Below are 20,127 nucleotides of genomic sequence, written 5' to 3'. Positions count from 1 at the left end.
GTGAGCTCTTTCTACCCTGTGAATAGGAGCCGGACAAAAAGAAAGGAGAACAATTGTCCTCGTTAAGATGAAATGACGAGATGACCTTTGGCAAAAAGGATGGGAACGGCCTGAGGACAACCTTGTCCTGATAGAAATTAAGGAAAGGAGCCTGGCAGGACAGGGCGGCTAGTTCAGAAACTCGTCTGATTGATGTGATCGCAACAAGGAAGGCAACCTTCCAGGACAGAAAAACCAACTAAATGTTCTGAAGCGGCTCAAAAGGGGGGGTGTTCCTGAAAGGCACTCAGTACCAAGTTAAGGTCCCAAGGCTCTAAGGGCACGCGATAGGGAGCTGCCACATGCGACATCCCTTGTGGAAAGGTCTTAACCTGAAGTTTTGAGGCAATCTGTCTTTGAAATAAGACCGATAGAGCAGAGATTTGGCCCTTGAGAGAGCTGAGTGCCAGACCGAAGACCAGACCGGTCTGTAGGAAAATGGTGGGAACTGAGAAGACGAGGGGGGAAAGACCACGATCCTTGCACCAAGCATAAAAGGTCTTCCAGGCACGGTGATAAATGCGTACCGATGCGGGTTTACGGGCACTAACCATAGAGGAAGCGACCTGTTGAGAAAACCCAGGATTCAATGGCCACGCCATTAAACACAGGGCCCCTGAGTTCTGGTGGTAAATCGGGCCCTGGGAAAGCAGGTCTGGCTGATTCGGTAGCCACCAGGGTATCTCGGCGACGAGGCGTACCAACTCTGCGAACCAGTCGGGAGCAACCAGGATCACTGGGACTCCTTCCACCTGATAACTCTCGAGAGTAACAGTAGCGGGGGGGAAATGTATGGAACACAGAATTGGCGCCACAAAAGAACCAGAGCATCCATTCCGAATGCTCTTGGATCTCGAGAACGTGCTATAAACAGGGGAACTTTGGCATTCAGTATGGAAGCCATCAGATCCACATCTGGGATCCCCCAGCAAAGACAGATCTGGTTGAAGACTTCCGGATGAAGCTCCCACTCCCCCGAGGCGAGCCCCTGATGGCTGAGGAAGTCTGCTGTTCAGTTTTCTACACCTGGAATGTGCACCGCCGAGATTACCGAGTGGTTATTCTCTGCCCATCAGGAGGATGTGAGTTACCTCGGACATGGCCGCCCTGCTGCGGGCACCCCCTTGATGATTGATGTACGCCACTGCCGTGGCGTTGCCCGATTGAATACGGATGGGGTGACCAGCTAGAAGATGATGGAACTGATGCAGGGTCAGCCAAATAGCACGGATCTCCAGAACATTGATCTGTAGCTTCGATTCTCTAATTGACCAGCGGCCCTAAGCAGTGTGGTGACGAAAGACTGGCATCAGTAGTCACCAAAAGCCATTGAACTGGGTGAAAAAACTTCCCCTGGTTGAGGGAAGAGTTCATCGTCCACCATCTGAGAGCCTGCCTGACCTTCAGGGATAACTGGCACCTGCAGTCGAGGGAGAACGGGTTCCTGTCCCAAGCCGTCAGGACAGCATGCTGCAGGGGACAAAAGTGCAGTTGCGCTTCCATTGTGGCCACCATCTTTCCCAGTAACCTCATGGCAAACCGGATGGAATGAGGGGGAAGATTGACAAAGTGCGTGGGCTCCTTGTTGAAGGGCTATAGGACTTTGTTTGGAAGGAGAATTACCAACCCCCGAGATGAGTCCAGGGTCACCCATAGAAAGGAAATCTGCTGGGCTGGGACAGGGGAGGATTTGCTTAAGTTTATCAGCCAGCCCAGGAGAGAAAAGGTATCGCAAGTGATGCAGACGGACTCCGCAGAGTCGTGGAAGGACGGACCTTTGATCAACAGGTCGTTCAGATAGGGCAGTACGATCACGCCCCGAGAGTGGAAGATGGACATGACAGCCGCCATGACCTTTGTGAACATTCGGGGGGGCATAGCGAGGCCAAAGGGCAGGGCCGTCAATTGGAAATGCTGGTCATGAATGGCGAAGCGCAGGAATCTCTGGTGAGGGGAAAAAAAATCAGAATATGCAAGTAAGCGTCTAGGATGTCTATTGAAGCAAAGAATTCCCGTTCTTCCAGAGAAGTGATAACTGAGCGAAGAGATTACATGCGGAAATGACCGACCCTGACAAACTTGTGTAGAAGTTTGAGGTCTAGTTTGGGTCTTACCTTTCCGTCCTTCTTTGGGATGACGAAAAGGTTCGAATAGATACCCTGAAACCTTTCGCTTTCTGGGACGGGGATAATGACGCCATTGAATTGCGTCTATGGCCCGGGAAAAAGCCTTTGCCCTTGCCTCTGAGGAAGGAGAAAGGAAGGGAAAGAAATGAGATGGGGGGCGCGTAGCAAAATCAATCTTGTATTCGGACGACACCAGGTCTCTGACCCACTCGTCGGAGACGACGGAAAGCCAGACCTGACGAAACAGAAGTTGACGGCCGCCTACCTGGCTGGTGTTGACCGGATAGCTCCAGCAGTCAGTGGGAGGAAAATATTGAGACCTACACTACCAATCAAAAGTTTAGGGTCACACAGACAATTTTGTGTTTTCCATGAAAACTTTTACTTTTATTAATCAAATGAGTTGCCAAATGAATTGAAAATCTAGTCCAGACATTGACAAGGTTCGAAAAAAGATTTTTATTTGAAATAATAATTTTCTCCTTCAACTTTGCTTTTGTCAAAGAATGCTCCCTTTGCAACAATTACAGCATTGCAGACCTTTGGCATTCTAGCAGTTAATTTGCTGAGGTAATCTGGAGAAATTTCACCCCATGCTTCCAGAAGCCCCTCCTACAAGTGGGTTTGGCTTGATGGGCACTTTTTGTGTACCATATGGTCAAGCTGTTCCCACAACAGCTCAATGAGGTTGAGAACTGGTGACTGCGCTGGCCACTCCATTACAGATAGAATACCAGCTGCCTGTTTCTTCCCTAAATAGTTCTTGCAAAATTTGGAGGTGGGCTTTGGGTCATTGTCCTGTTGTAGGATGAAATTGGCTCCAATCAAGAGCTGTCCACAGGGTATGGCATGGCGTTCCAAAATGGAGTGATAGCCTTGCTTGTTCAATATCCCTTTTACCTTGTACAAATCTCCCACTTTACCAGCACCAAAGCAACCCAGACCATTATACTACCTCCACCATGCTTGACAGATGGCATCAGGCACTCTTCCAGCATTTTTTCAGTTGTTCTGCATCTCACAAATGTTCTTCTGTGTGACCAAACACCTCAAACTTAACTTGGATTCGTCTATCTATAACATTTTTTCCAAACATCCTCTGTCCAATGTTTGTGTTCTTTTGCCCATATTAATCTTTTCCTTTTATTAGCCAGTCTCAGATATGGCTTTTTCTTTGCCACTCTGCCCTGAAGGCCAGCATCCCAGGGTCACCTCTTCACTGTAGACGATGACACTGGCGTTTTGAGTGTACTATTTAATGAAGCTGCCAGTTGAGGACCTGTGAGGCATCTATTTCTCAAACTACAGACTCTAATGTACTTGTCTTGTCGCTCAGTTGTGCAGCGGGGCCTCCCACTTCTCTTTCTACTCTGGTTGGAGCCTGTTTGTGCTCTGCTCTGAAGGGAGCAACACACCGTTGTAGGAAATCTTCACTTTCTTGGCAATTTCTCGCATGGAATAGCCTTCATTTCTAGAACAAGAATAGACTGTCGAGTTTAACATGAAAGTTCAATTTTTCTGGCCATTTTGAGAGTTTAATGGAACCAACAAATGTAATGCTCCAGATTCCCCACTAGCTCAAAGGAAGGACAGGTTTATAGCTTCTCTAACCAGCCAAACTGTTTTCAGCTGTGCTAACATACTTGCACAAGGGTTTTCAAGGGTATTCTAACCATCCATTAGCCTTCTTACACAGCAAACACAAAGTACCATAAGAACACTGGAGTGATGGTTGTTGGAAATGGGCCTCTATACACCTGAAGATATTGCATTACATTTACCACATTGACAATGTATAGAGCATATTTCTGAATCATTTAATGTTAGCTTCATTGGAAAAAAAACTGGGCTTTTCTTTAAAAAATAAGAAAATTTCTAAGTGACCCTAAACTTCTGAATGGCAGTGTAGGTCCTTTAGGTCTTGACTGTTTGTGGTGAGATTTCCGATGCTGGTTAGGTACGAGACCTGAGCTCCTCCATCTCTGCGTGGAGAATACCCTGCGCTGGAAGAAGTAGTGGTAGAGGACCAGCCTGGACTGGAGTGAAAGGAACGGAAATGGATTTGTTGCGGTCTCCGATAGGGACGCCCGAGTCTCTGTTGGGGAAGAAATTTGCTCTTACCTCCCGTAGCATTGGAAATAAGCTGTTCCAGCTTCTCTCCAAATAAGTGGCCACTCCGATAAGGAAGGGAAGTGAGAGACTTCTTTGATGCAGAGTCTGCTTTCCAGTCTCTGAGCCATAATGCTCTTCTGATAGTGATGGTGTTGGCTGCTGACAGAGCAGCACAGCTGGCTGCATCCAAAAATGCATGTACCAGGTAATCGCCTGACCGAGAAATTTGGCTGGCAAGGTGCGCTGCCTCTGGAGGAAGATTACTGCTCCTTAGTGAATTAGCTAAGGTATCCAACCAGAGGACCATAGCCTTAGCTACCCATGCTGCGGTGGATGGATAGAGAGCTGAACCTGAGGCCTCAAAGACAGAGACAGCCAAATTTTCTATCTGACAGTCCGTGGGATTTTTGATGGATGAGCCATACGGCATGGACAGAAGGGTTTTGGATGCTAGGCGGGACACTGGGGGATCTACTACCGGAGATTCAGACCAATCTTTCTTCAGATCAGCTGAGAAACGATACTTTGCTTCAAGAGGTATTTATCCTGTGAAGCGTTTATCCGGTCGTTCCTTGTGCCAATTAACTATGGGCCGAAAATCAAGGTAAATAGCAAATGCCTTATGAGAGCGTTTAGTCCTCTTAAAAGACACTGTTTGATCCAGAGCAGAGCCAGAATCTTCCTCAATCTTTAAAGTCTGGTTGACAGCCTCAATCAGCGAATCCGGATTTAACCCCGTAAGCCCCGAGGGTGGTTTGCATGTTAATGACAGGGCCAATTTTTACAATTCTGACCACTGTCCCTTTATGAGGTTATAACTCTGGAACGCTTCAACGGATCCTGGTGAGTCTGACATTGTTTTCTCAAGACATATTGAACTTCATGATAGCGGTAAAATTTCTTTGATATTACCTGCGTTTATTTTGAAAAAAACGGAAATTTGTCGAAAATTTAGAAAATTTCGCAATTTTCCAACTTTGAATTTTTATGCCCTTAAATAACAGATATGTCACACAAAATACTTAATAAGCAACATTTCCCACATGTCTACTTACATCAACACAATTTTGGAAACAACATTTTTTTTTGTTGTTAGGGAGTTATAAGGGTTAAAAGTTGACCAGCAATTTCTAATTTTTACACCACCATTTTTTTTTTTAGGGACCACATCACATTTGAAGTCATTTTGAGGGGTCTATATGATAGAAAACAACCAAGTGCGATACCATTCTAAAAACTGCACCCCCCTCAAGGTGCTCAAAACCACATTCAAGAAGTTTATTAACCCTTCTGGTGCTTCACAGGAATTTTTGGAATGTTTAAAAAAAAAAAAAAAGAACATTTAAAATTTTTTTCACAAAAAATTTACTCCAGCTCAAATTTGTTTTATTTTACCAAGGGTAACAGGAGAAAATGGACCCCAAAAGTTGTTGTACAATTTGTCCTGAGTACCCCGATACCCCATATGTGGGGGTAAACCACTGTTTGGGTGCATGGCAGAGCTCGGAAGGGAAGGAGCGCAGTTTGACTTTTCAATGCAAAATTGGCTGGAATTGAGATGGGACGCCATGTTGCGTTTGTGGAGCCACTAATGTGCCTAAACATTGAAACCCCCCACAAGTGACACCATTTTGGAAAGTAGACCCCCTAAGGAACTTATCTAGATGTGTGGTGAGAGCTTTGAACCCCCAAGTGTTTCACTACAGTTTATGACGCAGAGCCGTGAAAATAATTTTTTTTTTTTTCCCACAAAAATTATTTTTTAGCCCCCAGTTCTGTATTTACCCAAGTGTAACAGAAGAAATTGGACACCAAAAGTTGTGCATTTTGTCCTGAGTACGCTGATACCCCATATGTGGGGGGTAACCACCATTTGGGCGCATGGCAGAGCTCGGAAGGGAAGGAGCGCCATTTGAAATGCAGACTTCGATGGAATGGTCTGCAGGCGTCACATTGCGTTTGCAGAGCCCCTAATGTACCTAAACAGTAGAAACCCCCCACAAGTTACCCCATAATGGAAACTAGACCCCCCAAGGAACTTATCTAGATGTGTTGTGAGAACTTTGAACCCCCAAGTGTTTCACTACAGTTAATAACGCAGAGCTGTGAAAATAAAAAAAAATCATTTTTTTTCCACAAAAATTATCTTTAAAGGGAACCTGTCACCCCCCTCAGGCGTTTGTAACTAAAAGATCCACCTTGTGCAGCACAAATGCTGCATTCTGACAAGGTGGCTCTTTTAGTTATGATGCCTGCACATGCTGAAATAATCACTTATAAAATGGGCCCCCTCCTACCCTGAAACTGCCAGGGAGGTGGGTCTTTCCTTCCTAATCAGACGAAGAACAGCTGTTACTCCAGGCCTGTGCCCGCCGGGCGCCGCCTCCTCTTGCTGCATTATCGTTCCCGGCGCCTGCGCATTAAGTTTTTTTTCGGGTCGTGTGCAGTTGTGCTGCCCTTTCTACTTACAGCGCAGGCGCCGGGGACGATAATGAAGCAAGAGGAGGCGGCGCCCGGCGCGTACAGGCCCGAAGTAACGACTGTGCTGCGTCTGATTAGGAAGGAAAGACCCACCTCCCGGACGGTTTCAGGGTAAGAGGGGGCCCATTTTATAAGTGATTATTTCAGTGTGTGCAGGCATCATAACTAAAAGAGCCACTTTGTCAGAATGCAGCATTTGTGCTGGAAAAGGTGGCTCTTTTAGTTACAAACGCCTGAGGGAGGTGACAGGTTCCCTTTAACACCCAGTTTTGTATTTTCCTAAGGGTAACAGGAGAAACTGGTCCCCAAAAGTTGTTGTCCAATTTGTCCTGAGTATGCCGATACCCCATATGTGGCGGGGAACCACCGTTTGGGCGCATGGCAGAGCTCGGAAGGGAAGGAGCGCCATTTGGAATGCAGACTTAGATGGATTGGTCTGCAGGCGTCACGTTGCATTTGCAGAGCCCCTGATGTACCTAAACAGTAGAAACCCCCCACAAGTGACCCCATATTAGAAACTAGACCCCCCACATCTAGATGTGTTTTGAGAACTTTAAACCCCCAAGTGTTTCACTACAGTTAATAACGCAGAGCCGTGAAAATAAAAAAAATCATTTGTTTCCTACAAAAATGGTTTTTTTAGCCCCCCAAATTTTTATTTTCAAGAGAAATTGGACCCCAGAAGATGTTGTCCAATTTGTCCTGAGAACACTGATACCCCATATGTTGGGGTAAACCCCTGTTTGGGCGCACAGGAGAGCTCGGAAGGGAAGGAGCACTGTTTTACTTTTTCATCGCAGAATTGGCTGGAATTGAGATCGGACGCCATGTTGCGTTTGGAGAGCCCTGATGTGCCTAAACAGTGGAAACTCCAATTCTAACTGAAACCCTAACCCAAACACACCCCTAACCCTAATCCCAACCACACCCCTAAGGCTACTTTCACACTAGCATCGTTTGCAATACGTCGCAATGTGTCGTTCAGGAGAAAAAACGTATTCTGCAAAGATGTCTGCAGGATGCGTTTTTTCCCTATAGACTTACATTACCGACGCATTGTGACGTATCGCCACACGTCGCAACCGTCATGCGACAGTTGCGTCGTGTTTTGGCGGACCGTCGGCACAAAAAAAGTTACATGTAACTTTTTTTGCGCGTCGTGTCCGCCATTTTCGACCGCGCATGCGCGCCCGAAACTCCGCCCCTTCCTCCCCGGACCTTACAATGGGGCAGCTGAAGCGTCATAAGACTGCTTCCACTGCGGGCATTTATTTCACAGCATGCGTCTGGCCCGTACCGATGCTAGTGTGAAAGCAGCCTAACCCTAATCCCAACCATAACCCTAACCACACCCCTAAACCTGACACACCCCTAACCCTAATCCCAACCGTAAATGTAATCCAAACCCTAACCCTAGCCCTAACCCTAATGCAAAAATGGAAATAAATACATTTTTGTATTTTTCCCTAACTAAGAGGGTGATGAAGGGGAGTTTGATTTACTTTTATAGTGGGTTTTTTAGCGGATTTTTATGACTGGCAGCCGTCACACACTAAATGAAGCTTTTTATTGCAAAAAATATTTTTTGCGTTACCACATTTTGAGAGCTATAATTTTTCCATATTTTGGTCCACAGAGTAATGTGAGGTCTTCCTCTTTGTGGGACGAGTTGACGTTTTTATTGGTAACATTTTCGGGCACGTGACATTTTTTGATCGCTTTTTATTCCGATTTTTGTGAGGCAGTATGACCAAAAAACAGCTATTCATGAATTTCTTTTGGGTGGGGGGCGTTTATACCGTTTCGCGTTTGGTAAAATAGATAAAGCAGTTTTATTCTTCGGGTCAGTACAATTACAGCGATACCTCATTTATATCATTTTTTTAATGTTTTGGCGCTTTTATACGCTAAAAACTATTTTATAGAAAAAAGAATTATTTTTGCATCGCTTTATTCTGAGGACTATAACTTTTTTATTTTTTCACTGATGACAAGATGACGTTTTCAGTGGTACCATGGTTATTTATATCTGTCTTTTTGATCGCGTTCTATTCCACTTTTTGTTCGGCGGTATGATAATAAAGCGTTGTTTTTTGCCTCTTTTTAAAAATTTTTTTACGGTGTTCACTGAAGGGGTTAACTAGTGGGACAGTTTTATAGGTCGGGTCGTTACGGACGCGGCAATACTAAATATGTGTACTTTTACTGTTTTTTTTTTATTTAGATAAAGGAATGTATTTATTGGAACAATATTTTTTATTTATTTAGGAATTTTTTTTTTGAACATGTAGATTTTTTTTTCTTTAATTTGCCCCAGGGGGGGGGACATTTTATTTTATTTATTTTTACTCATTTATATAGCGCTATTAATTCCACAGTGCTTTACAGACATTACCATCACAGTAAAGTGACAGGTCGCTGATCTGACACTTTGCTGTGCACTGTGTCAGATCAGCGATCTGACGTGCACAGCAGGGAGGCTTCCCAGCGCTTGCTCTGAGCAGGTGCTGGTAAGCCACCTCCCTGCAGGACCCGGATGCAGCCCCGCGGCCATTTTGGATCCGGGGCCTGCAGGAAGAAGAAGGTTGGAGATCCTCGGAGCAACGCAATTACATCGCGTTGCTCCGAGGGTCTCAGGGAAGCCCGCAGGGAGCCCCCTCCCTGCGCGATGCTTCCCTATGCACCCGGAACGCTGTGATCATGTCTGTGACCGCTCTTGGCACATAGTGCCGATGTCAGCTGCGATAGTCAGCTGACACCCGGCCGCGATCAGCCTCGCTCCCCCCAGTGAGCGCAGCTGATCGCGCTGGACGTACTATCCCATCCCTGGGAATTAAGTCCCAGGTCACCTTGACGGGATAATACGTCCAATGGGATTAAGGAACCATCAGTTTCACACGAAGATTTGCATTCGCTACTGACCTGTGGAGAGGGAGAGCGAGAAACAGATCTCTCAGGCGACAAGGCACGTGTCTCCTCAAGAGACATGCTACGGATCCATTTTCTAGGCGCCTGTGAGCTTCTGTAGGCTTCTAGAGTGCTTTCGGCCCCTGCTAACCGCCTGCTCCCGCCTTGGGGAGGATCAGTCTACATCAGTCCTGCAAATGCTCCGGCTCCCCGAAGGATCACTGAGGGATTCAATTGCTCTGGCCAGAGAAGCCATGGATTGAGACAGTGACGAAACCCACTCAGGGGGGCTAGGTACACACTGGGCTTGGAGGCGGCGGAGGGCTCCTGAGCGCAGTTGGGATCACAGGCATTGCAGAGCGGCGAACTCTGAGCCTTAGGAAACGCAGACTGACAGGAGGAGCATGAAGTAAAAAAAAAAAAAGATTGCCATAGTCTTGTTAGACTTTTTAGATGCGTTAGAAGGGTACATCATGTCCCAGCCTATGTGGCCCTATGATAATAGGGACTGCTGAATAGGATTACGCCTTAAAAGGGTTACAGCAAGGAGGAGGATGTATAGAGCAGCGGTCCCTTACCCAGATCTGTGTACCCCACCCGTCCTGCGTGGCTCTCCAGCTGCGTAGCCCCTGCGCTGTGAGCACCTGCTGCCAGGATCCTGATGGCAGTCTGTGTCCTGAGGCAGTTGTGGAGGGAGGAAGATGGCAGCCGAGAATATCAGAGGCGCTTTGCGTTCTGTGCGAGAAGCGCCAGGAAAGGTGGGCAGAGCCTCTGCAGCGCATCATCGCGTGGGTGGAGATTGGGGTTGCGGCCTAGTAAAGGGCCAAAGCCGGGGACTAAATTTGCCGATGCATGAAGGGGCCGTATGCGCACCCCTGCTGCCAGGATGCGACCCCATTAACCAGCTCTGCCCCTCCAGCCCGGGCACTTACCCGGAGAAGCTGCCATGTGGCAGGTAAGCCAGCGATATTAGCAAGTCCTCCTGCCGCTGTTGCTGGTCTTGGACGGTGCAGTGATAAAGGTAACCCTCAAATCCACCGTCCCTTTAATAGAGGGACCGTCTGCCTCCTTGTACCATCCGCTTTCACTGTGGTGGTGCAGTGGGGGCTGCTCGGATGCCAAAAAGCGGCCACTGTACATCCAAGGGTTAAATCCCCTAGGATGGGACAGGGCTGAATGTCTGATATTAGGCCTGGCTGCGGAAGAGGATACATGGAGGCGACACTCCATGTGCTCGTCCGTAAGGTTGCGGGGAGATCGGTGCCCTTGAAGGGACCCGTCGCCCCCAAAAAATCAGCCCGAGCATGGCAACCCACGTCGCAGGAAAGGACACGGGGATGGTTCGGGGAGATCGGAACCTTGGAAGGATTCGTCGCCCCTTCATTCCATTTGGAAAAATGTAAAAATTGATTAAAAAGGTAAAAATAAAATAAAAAGAGCTTTCGTTCTGTATAGCAGACCCGTGTGCCTCCTACGGACAAGAACTGGTTCTCCTGGAGCCAGCACGAGGATGTATACTGCAGAGTATGAGCTAACTTTTTTGTGTTAACTTAGTGTCAGCCTCCTGGTGGCAGCAGCATACAACCCATGGTTCAAACTGAAAATTGTAAAAGTGACAAAGCTATACTTACTTGATGCATAAGGTCAGATAACTCTTTCAATTGTGATGGTTCATGGCACTCCATACATTCAGATTCAATGGAGGGGAAGACCCCAGCATTGGGCTTGGCACCATTTTGCTCAGAACAAACAGTAAGCTCTTCTTCTTGTCCAAACTCAATTTTTCCCAGGGCCTGTAAAAGAGCAAACGCATGGAGCAAAATGTGCGCAAAAAACAGATATACCCCAACACTCTTCTATACCACGACCTCTATTAGACCACCCCGAATTAGCCCAGATTTTTACTTATATCCTATGACTTAGTCTATTTATTTATTTTTTTTAAACATTCATCCCTCTAGAATTACAATTCTTACAATTTTGGTTAGTTATTGCAAGGATATTTTGTTATTCAGTTATTTTCCCCTATTTCCAGAATAAGAGGTTAGAGGACCACTATATGGAGGCAGAATAATAGTTGGCCATAGCTCACTCTATTCTCTTCCATAGATGTTTACGCACTGAATAGCAGGAACAATCGAATGAGTGACTGACTGGCATTGACTGTACTTTCATATATTGTTATAATTTACACTACTAGGACTGCAAGTTTATAATTTTATATAACCTGAGGTTCTCATACATGAAATGTGTTTACTGTCTGTAACAAAACAAAAAAGTCTAATACCCATCCTCTGTGCACATTACATAAGGATGTTACTACCTCCACAAAAGGCTTTGCCACCTTTGGTGTGATTATATCAGAAGGAGTGGGTTCTTGGGATAGCAACACAAACTCTTCAGCTTTCACCCCAGTGTCATCCAGCGGAGAACATACTTCAAACAGTTCCTGGATTGTTTGCTGGGGCAATGCAAAATAGAAAGGGTTTTACAATGTTCTTCATAGCAAAAGAATATTTATCTACACAAAGACATAAGTAAAAGAGGACGACACAAAATAGTATGTACCTGGGTTAAGAATGCCAGAGAATAGTCACTACCCTGAGCTGCCACCTCTCTGATGAGATCTTTAGTGCCATTCCTCAGCAACTTCTCCTCTATAGAATTGGCACTGACTAACCTAGGAAGAGAACATTTAAAATAGAAGTCTTTAAACAATTTAGTAGGCTAACCAATTTATATTGTAGTGTGACACAACCAATAGGAGGAATTATATGGTACACTAGAATTATGGCACACATTTCTGATTTGTATTAGACAGTTTAGACCCAGCTTAACACTGCAACGTTCAGTAATACGCAGTGTATCAGCAGCATGCCACATAAATTAAAAAACGACACCATCTGCTGTTTATTATTATTATAGTTATAATATACACAAGGTCGAATCAAAAATATTCCACTCTCCAGCTATATTGAACCTTTTGGTGGCCATACTGTCTTATCGGCACTTTCCATACGAGATTGTTGTCTTCAAATTCACTGTTGTGCAGGTTTGAACGTGTTATGTCAGATTATTTTCCAGAAACTATGGCTGCTCCACTTGTGGTGCGCAGGAAAGGTCGACAGAGTATAGCAATTAGTTTTTTGTGGTCTGAGGGTATGCATTTAGTAAAGACTTTGTGCACTGTATGAAAGAGTGTATTAATGAATAGAGAAACTGAAAGGTTGCACAAGTGTCAGCCATGAAATAGCCAGATGCCTGGCCATGGGGCTCACAGCTGAGCCTAACATTTTTTAATAGTGGGAATGCCAAAGCATGTTGATGGATGGACATAGTTAGTGATATGTGGAGGAATTATGTTAACCCCTTCAAGACCTTGCCCTTTTCCATTTTTGCATTCACGTTTTTCGCTCCCCTTCCCAGAGCCATAGCTTTTTATTTTTCCGTCAATATGGCCATCTGAGGGCTTGTTATTTGCAGGACAAGTTGCACTTTTGAACGACATCATTGGTTTTACCATGTCGTGTACTAGAAAACGGTAAAAAAAATTCCACATACGGTGAAATTGCAAAAAAAGTGCAATCCCACTCTTGTTTTTTGTTTGGCTTTTTTGCTAGGTTCACTAAATGCTAAAACTGACCTGCCATTAGGATTCTCCAGGTCATTACGAGTTCATAGTCACTAAACATGTCTAGGTTACGTTTTAGCAATTTTCCAATACCTGAAGAGTCTCCATTTTTCGTGATCTGGGGTCAGGTGAGGGCTTATTTTTTGCGTCCCGAGCAGCCATTTTTAATGATACCATTTTAGTGCAGTTACGTTCTTTTGATCACCCGTTATTACATTTTAATGCAATGCAGCATCAATAGTAAAAGATAGAATGTTAAAAATAATAATAAAAAAAAGAAAAAAAAATGTTATTCTCACCTTCTGACGGCCCCCGATCTCCTCAGCGGTGCACGCGGTGGCTTCCGTTCCCAGGGATGCTTTGCGCGAAGGACCCTTGTGACGTCAAGGTCACGTGACCGCGACGTCATCGCAGGTCCTTCGCACACAGCATCCTTGGGAACTAAAGCTGCCGCGTGCACCATCAGAAGGTGAGTATATCACTATTTTTTATTTTAATTTTTTTTTTTTTTTTTTATCAGTGATATGGTGCCCAGTCCGTGGAGGAGTCTCCTCTCCTCCACCCTGGGTACCATCCGCACATGTTTCGCTTACTTCCCTCCATGGTGCAAACCTATATGTGCGGAATCCCCATGATTCCGCAAATTAAGTATGCTGCACTTTTTTCCGGAATGCGTTTCCACTCAGGAAAAAAACTCAGCATGTGCATACAAAATGCGGATTGCATTCTTTTAATAGGATGCTTAATGTGAGCGTTTCTTTTTGCGGTTTTATAGCAAAAAAACTCGAAAAATCCGGAACGTGTGCACACAGCCTAAAGGTAAGTTCACACAGGGTGTTTTTGCTGCGTTTTTTATGCTAATTTTCAGCTGTTTTTTACAGTACTAGCAAAGCCTATGAGATTTCAGAAATCTCATGCACACACATTGGTTTTTGTTTGATCAGCATTTTGGGCTTTGCTGTGTTTTTTGGACATAGAGCATGTCACTCCTTTCAGCGTTTTTGCTGCGTTTTTTCACCCATTGACTTGAATGGGTGTTGAAAAAAATGCAGCAAAAATGTAGGTATCTTTATTTGCTGCGTTTTTGCTGCTGAAAATCCAAGGACATTAGCAGGAACAAAGAAAAAAAAACGCAACAAAAATCGCCCCAAAAGCGCACTTAAACCTGCGTTCTTGACGCAGCTTCTTTCCTGCCAAGAAGATCAGGTTTCGCTGCAGAAAAAAAAAGCAACACAAACGCCCTGTGTGAACTTACCCTTACATTAAAAAACAGTTAATAAAGCTGTCAAACAAAAAGGGTATGCCGGTCTTGGTATTTCAAATTGGCTATCTATATTAATAATGTGTTAGCACCATCTAGTGGATATGTAAAGAAATTACACAGATCGTATGTTATTTATTTATTTATTCATTCATCTCTCTGTGTACATAAGTATTAATAAACATTTTATATTATTATATAGCCTTGATATTACATTTATAGGATGTTATTGAAATTAAAATACAGATAGAGTTAAAGTAATCTCCTTTTTTCCAGTATTATTGTTCCTGTAATTGAATTTGAAAGAATTAATAAAGTGTTTTTGATAATTACTGATTTGGTCACTTCAACTTGTTTTTTTTGTGTTAAAAAATTAAAAAGAGGTGATTTTTTGAGGGATACACAAAGAAACTATGTGGTATATAAGTATAGCTCTAATGAAAGGGCTATTGCTATATACAAGGACTATATGTTTTGATTAAACATAAAAGGGTGTTGTATCCCACAATGAAGGCTCCAAGAAACAGATTTTACAGTGAGTAACCAAACATCTTGTTCTCTCTATCGCTTCATTGGGGGAAACCGGAAACCATGGGACGTCCCAAAGCAGTCCCTAGGGTGGGAAACAGCACAAACTCCATTCAGGTTAGAGAACTAGCCACTGCCACTTGTAAGATTCTCCTACCTACACTGGCATCTGTCGAAGCGTAGGTACGGATCTTGTAGAACTTGGCGAACGTGTGAATGGAAGACCAGGTTGCCACTTTGCAAAGATGTAGGGCAGATGCCCAATGGCAAACAGTCCAGGAGGCACCCACTGCTGTGGTAGAGTGGGCCTTAATCCCAGGGGGAGGTGCTCTGTTCTTAATCCGGTACACCTCCAAGATTGCCACCCGGATCCAGAGAGCAATTTTAGCCTTGGATGCATGTAGGCCTCTACAAGTACCTTCAAGAATAACAAAACAAACAAAAAAAAAATCCATCCTCTGGATCAGGGCGGCTCTAGAAAGGTAAACGATGGCTCAGCCACTTTCCCGGACGCGCGTTTCGCGTTCAAATGATGTCGCTTCCTCAGGGATGACGCATCCTCCAAGCCCCCTGAGGAAGCGACATCATTTGAACGCAAAGCGTGTGTCGGGAACGTGAAGGAGGTCTAGATGGGATACATCACTGTGATTGGTAATTATCTCTTGCTTCACTAAACATGATGTTCATTTTTGAATGGTATGCATACGGAGCGATGTAGTGGCTACACAGATGACATTTTGTTTTTATACATATGTATGCACTGTAAGCTAGTTTACTATATTTAAAGGCATATATCCCCAATATATTCAAAGGCATTATATTTAAAGGCATATATACTCAATATAGGGGAAACAGAATATACTTATACATGCCTTTTGTCTTGTTTGCATCTGTACATTATATCCGGACCTTTCCTTTGGCCGTTTTTTTTACACCCATAGAAGTAATCACTTATCCATGATTATGGAAACCATGTAAGAATTGTTTGTATATAAGGAAGCTTACCCCCTTTTTATACTTGATATTTTTGTGATATCTATTCTTCAATAAATCTTTTTGTATGTTTTTTGACTTTTCTCCTCATTGATAATTGAATTTTTGAGTGGCCATTCACATGGGTATATGGTGATTTATGTCTGGTATCTTTAAAGCACAGTGATACTGTTGTTTTTAAACCAAGTATTGGTACTTTTGACAGTGTGGACAGGTGCCAAGTCCTGCTGGAGAATGAAATTTCCATCTCCAAAAAGCTTGTCGGCAGAAGTAAGCATGAAGTACTCTAAAATTTCCTGGTAGACGGCTGCGCTGACTTTGGTCTTGATAAAACACAGTGGACCTACACCAGCAGATGACATGGCTCCTCAAACCATCACTGATTGTGGAAACTTCACACTAGACCTCAGGCAACTTGGATCGTGTGCCTCTCCACTCTTCCTCCAGACTCTGGGACCTTGATTTCAAAATGAAATGCAAAATTTACTTTTTATTTTCATCTGAAAACAACACCTTTTACCACTGAGCAACAGTCCAGTTCTTTTTCACATTGGCCTAGATAAGATGCTTCTGGCGTTATCTGTTGGTCATAAGTGGTTTGAAACAAGGAATGCGACACTTGTAGCCCATATGCGGGATACATCTCTGTGTGGTGGCTCTTGAAGCAATGACTCCAGCAGCAGTCCACTTCTTGTGAATCTCACCCAAATTTTTGAATGGCCTTTTCTTAACAATCCTTTCAGGGCTGTGGTTCTCTGTTGCTTGTGCACCTTTTTCTACCACACTTTTTCCTTCCACTCAACTTTCCATTAGTATGCTTGGATACAGCACTCTGTGAACAGCCAGCTTCTTTAGCAATGACCTTTTGTGGCTTACCCTCCTTGTGGAGTGTGTCAATGACTGCCTTCTGTACATCTGTCAAGTCAACCGTCTTCACCATGATTGTGGAGCCTACTGAAACAAACTAAGGCTTGGTTCACATTTGCGGTTGAGTTACCAGTGTATCATCCGCAATCGCATGCAAACGCAGCTTTTTTATCCACATCAGCTTCCGCATGACGGCAAAAAAAAAAAACACTGTGTTTGCGCTTTTTATGTGCATGCGTTCGATATTTCCAGGAAGGCGTGTTTCAATGGGCGTGTCTAAATCAGTTCCTGGACATGCGAAGTCCGAAGTACGCAAGCGCATCAACCGCATGCATACGTAAAGACATGCGTAGGCATGCGTTCCCCTAGACAGTAATGCTTTTTTTAACGCACTCATCCGCATGCCTGACGGAAATTTGCCGCCTCAAAAATTGCAACATGGTGCGTTAGCAGCGCCCAACTGCACACCGCGAAAAGACGCATGCGTAAGCAAACGCGTGCGAACGCATGCACCTGCGTCTACAATGTTAAAGTTAGGAAATCAAGACGCATGCGGATGTATGCGTCAAACGCTGCGGACACAACCGAAAATGTGAAACCAGCCTAAGGGACCTTTTAAAATGCTTCGGAAGCCTTTGTAGATGTTATTTATTAACCCCTTCATGACCTTGGGTTTTTCCATTTTTCCGTGTTTGTTTTTCGCTCCCCTCCTTCCCAGAGCCATAACTTTTTTATTTTTCCGTCAATATGGCCATGTGAGGGCTTATTTTTTGCGGGACGAGTTGTACTTTTGAACGACATCATTGGTTTTACCATGTGGTGTACTAGAAAACGGGAAAAAAATTCCAAGTGCAGTGAAATTGCAAAAAAAGTGCAGTCCCACACTTGTTTTTTGTTTGGCTTTTTTGCTAGGTTCACTAAATGCTAAAACTGACCTACCATTATGATTCTCCAGGTCAGTACGAGTTCATATTTGAAAAAACTGACCGTCACATCCATACATAGACTAAGTGTGAACAGGTGCTGAACCTAGAGTAACCAAACTCCTATATAGTCAAGTAATAAAGGCAGCACACTGCAGCGCTAAAACATGCAAACATGAAACATGAAAACTGAACTGCAATACTGCACTAGAAATATGAAAAATGAGAGCGTTTAGCGCATAAAAATGGCCAATTTTATGTGTACCTGATAGCCCCTTTACGGCATCTCTCGCATATCAGGTCCTACGCTTGCCTACCTCGCTGAGAATAAACGTCTCCATGTGAATGGGTACCTGTGAAGACCTCTTCCTAGACTCATTCTCTCTCTCTGTGGAGGGGTACTGGACCTGTTGCGATTAAAACACCTGGGCTAGGAGGCGGAGTGCTCAGTCAGAAGGCTAAATAATATATTTGAAAAAACTGACCGTCACATCCATACATAGACTAAGTGTGAACAGGTGCTGAACCTAGAGTAACCAACTCATATATAGTCAAGTAATAAAGGCAGCACACTGCAGCGCTAAAACATGCAAACATGAAACATGAAAACTGAACTGCAATACTGCACTAGAAATGTGAAAAATGAGAGCGTTTAGCGCATAAAAATGGCCAATTTTATGTGTACCTGATAGCCCCTTTACGGCATCTCTCGTATATCAGGTCCTACGCTTGCCTACCTCGCTGAGAATAAACGTCTCCATGTGAATGGGTACCTGTGAAAACCTCTTCCTAGACTCATTCTCTCTCTCTGTGGAGGGGTACCGGACCTGCTGCGATTAAAACACCTGGGCTAGGAGGCGGAGTGCTCAGTCAGAAGGCTAAATAATATATTTGAAAAATATTCACATGGAGACGTTTATTCTCAGCGAGGTAGGCAAGCGTAGGACCTGATATACGAGAGATGCCGTAAAGGGGCTATCAGGTACACATAAAATTGGCCATTTTTATGCGCTAAACGCTCTCATTTTTTCATATTTCTAGTGCAGTATTGCAGTTCAGTTTTCATGTTTCATGTTTGCATGTTTTAGCGCTGCAGAGTACGAGTTCATAGACACCTAAGGCTACTTTCACACTAGCGTCGTGCACTGCACGTCGCTATGCGTCGTTTTGTAGAAAAAACGCATCCTGCAAAAGTGCTTGCAGGATGCGCTTTTTCTCCATTGACTTGCATTAGCGACGCAGTGCGTCCCCAACAAAAAACATTGCTTGTAACGTTTTTTGGGGCGTCGTGTCCAGCATTTCCGACCGCGCATGCGCGGCCGGAACTCCGCTCCCGCCTCGCATCACAATGGGGCAGTGGATGCGTTGAAAAACAGCATCCGATGCCCCCGTTGTGCGGCGCTTCCACAGTATGCGCCAGTGCGCCGCAACGTCACATTGCGACGTGCAGTGCACGACGCTAATGTGAAAGTAGCTTTACATGTGTAGGTTATTTTTTATCTAAGTGGTGAAAAAAAATTACAAACTTTGCTAAAAGAAAAAAAAAATTGCGCCATTTTCTGATACTCGTAGCGTATCCATTTTTTATGATCTGGGGTCGGTTGAGGGCTTATTTTTTGCGTGCCGAGCTGGCGTTTTTAATGATACCATTTCGGTGCAGATACGTTCTTTTGATCGCACGTTATTGCGGTGAGCCCACCTCAAAGCCGCAACATGTCAGCTGTTATCAACAGCTGACATGTGGCCGCAATGGGTGCGAGCGGATTCACTAGTTAAATGCCGCTGTCAAACTATGACAGGGGCATTTAACAAGCGCCGCCGGCCGCACCGCCGGAAGCGCTCGCACCGCTGACCCCCGTCACATGATCGGGGGTCAGCGGTGCATTGCCATAACAACTTGAGGTCTCCTTGAGACCTCTATGGTGGTTGATGGCAGATTGCTGTAAGCCACCCTGTGGTCGGCGCTCTAAGCAATGCTGCATTTCTGCTACATAGAGGTGATCTGTGCTTCACCTCTTTGTAGCAGAGGCGATCGTGTTGTACAAGCTTCTAGCCTCCTATGGAGGCTATTGACGCATGCAAAAAAAAAAAAAAAAAGTGTTTAAAAATATAAAAATAAAAATAATATAAAAGTTCAAATCACCCCCCTTTTGCCCCAATCAAAATAACACAGTAAAAAAAGAAAATCAAACCTACATATTTGGTATCGCCGCGTTCAGAATCGCTATCTATCTATATATATATATATATATATATATA

General features: G+C 44.5%; 1 protein-coding gene across 2 annotated transcripts in view; it reads right to left on the bottom strand.

Annotated features, from left to right (window-relative positions):
* The window catches only part of EP400 (E1A binding protein p400), a 306,993-nt gene that overhangs the window by 88,765 nt on the left and 198,101 nt on the right, over nt 1-20,127 (bottom strand). For both annotated transcript variants that reach the window (XM_077293325.1, XM_077293326.1), the window contains exons 29-31: nt 12,234-12,345; nt 11,989-12,126; nt 11,297-11,458 (exon numbers count right to left, since the gene is read on the bottom strand). In XM_077293325.1, coding sequence (XP_077149440.1) covers nt 11,297-11,458; nt 11,989-12,126; nt 12,234-12,345 — 412 coding nt within the window. The remainder of the gene's footprint in view (nt 1-11,296; nt 11,459-11,988; nt 12,127-12,233; nt 12,346-20,127) is intronic.

Source organism: Ranitomeya variabilis, chromosome 1, assembly GCF_051348905.1.
Source record: "Ranitomeya variabilis isolate aRanVar5 chromosome 1, aRanVar5.hap1, whole genome shotgun sequence".
Lineage (NCBI taxonomy): Eukaryota > Metazoa > Chordata > Amphibia > Anura > Dendrobatidae > Ranitomeya > Ranitomeya variabilis.
Note: the sequence above shows the minus strand (reverse complement) of the source record. Positions and strands in the feature narration are given on the sequence as shown.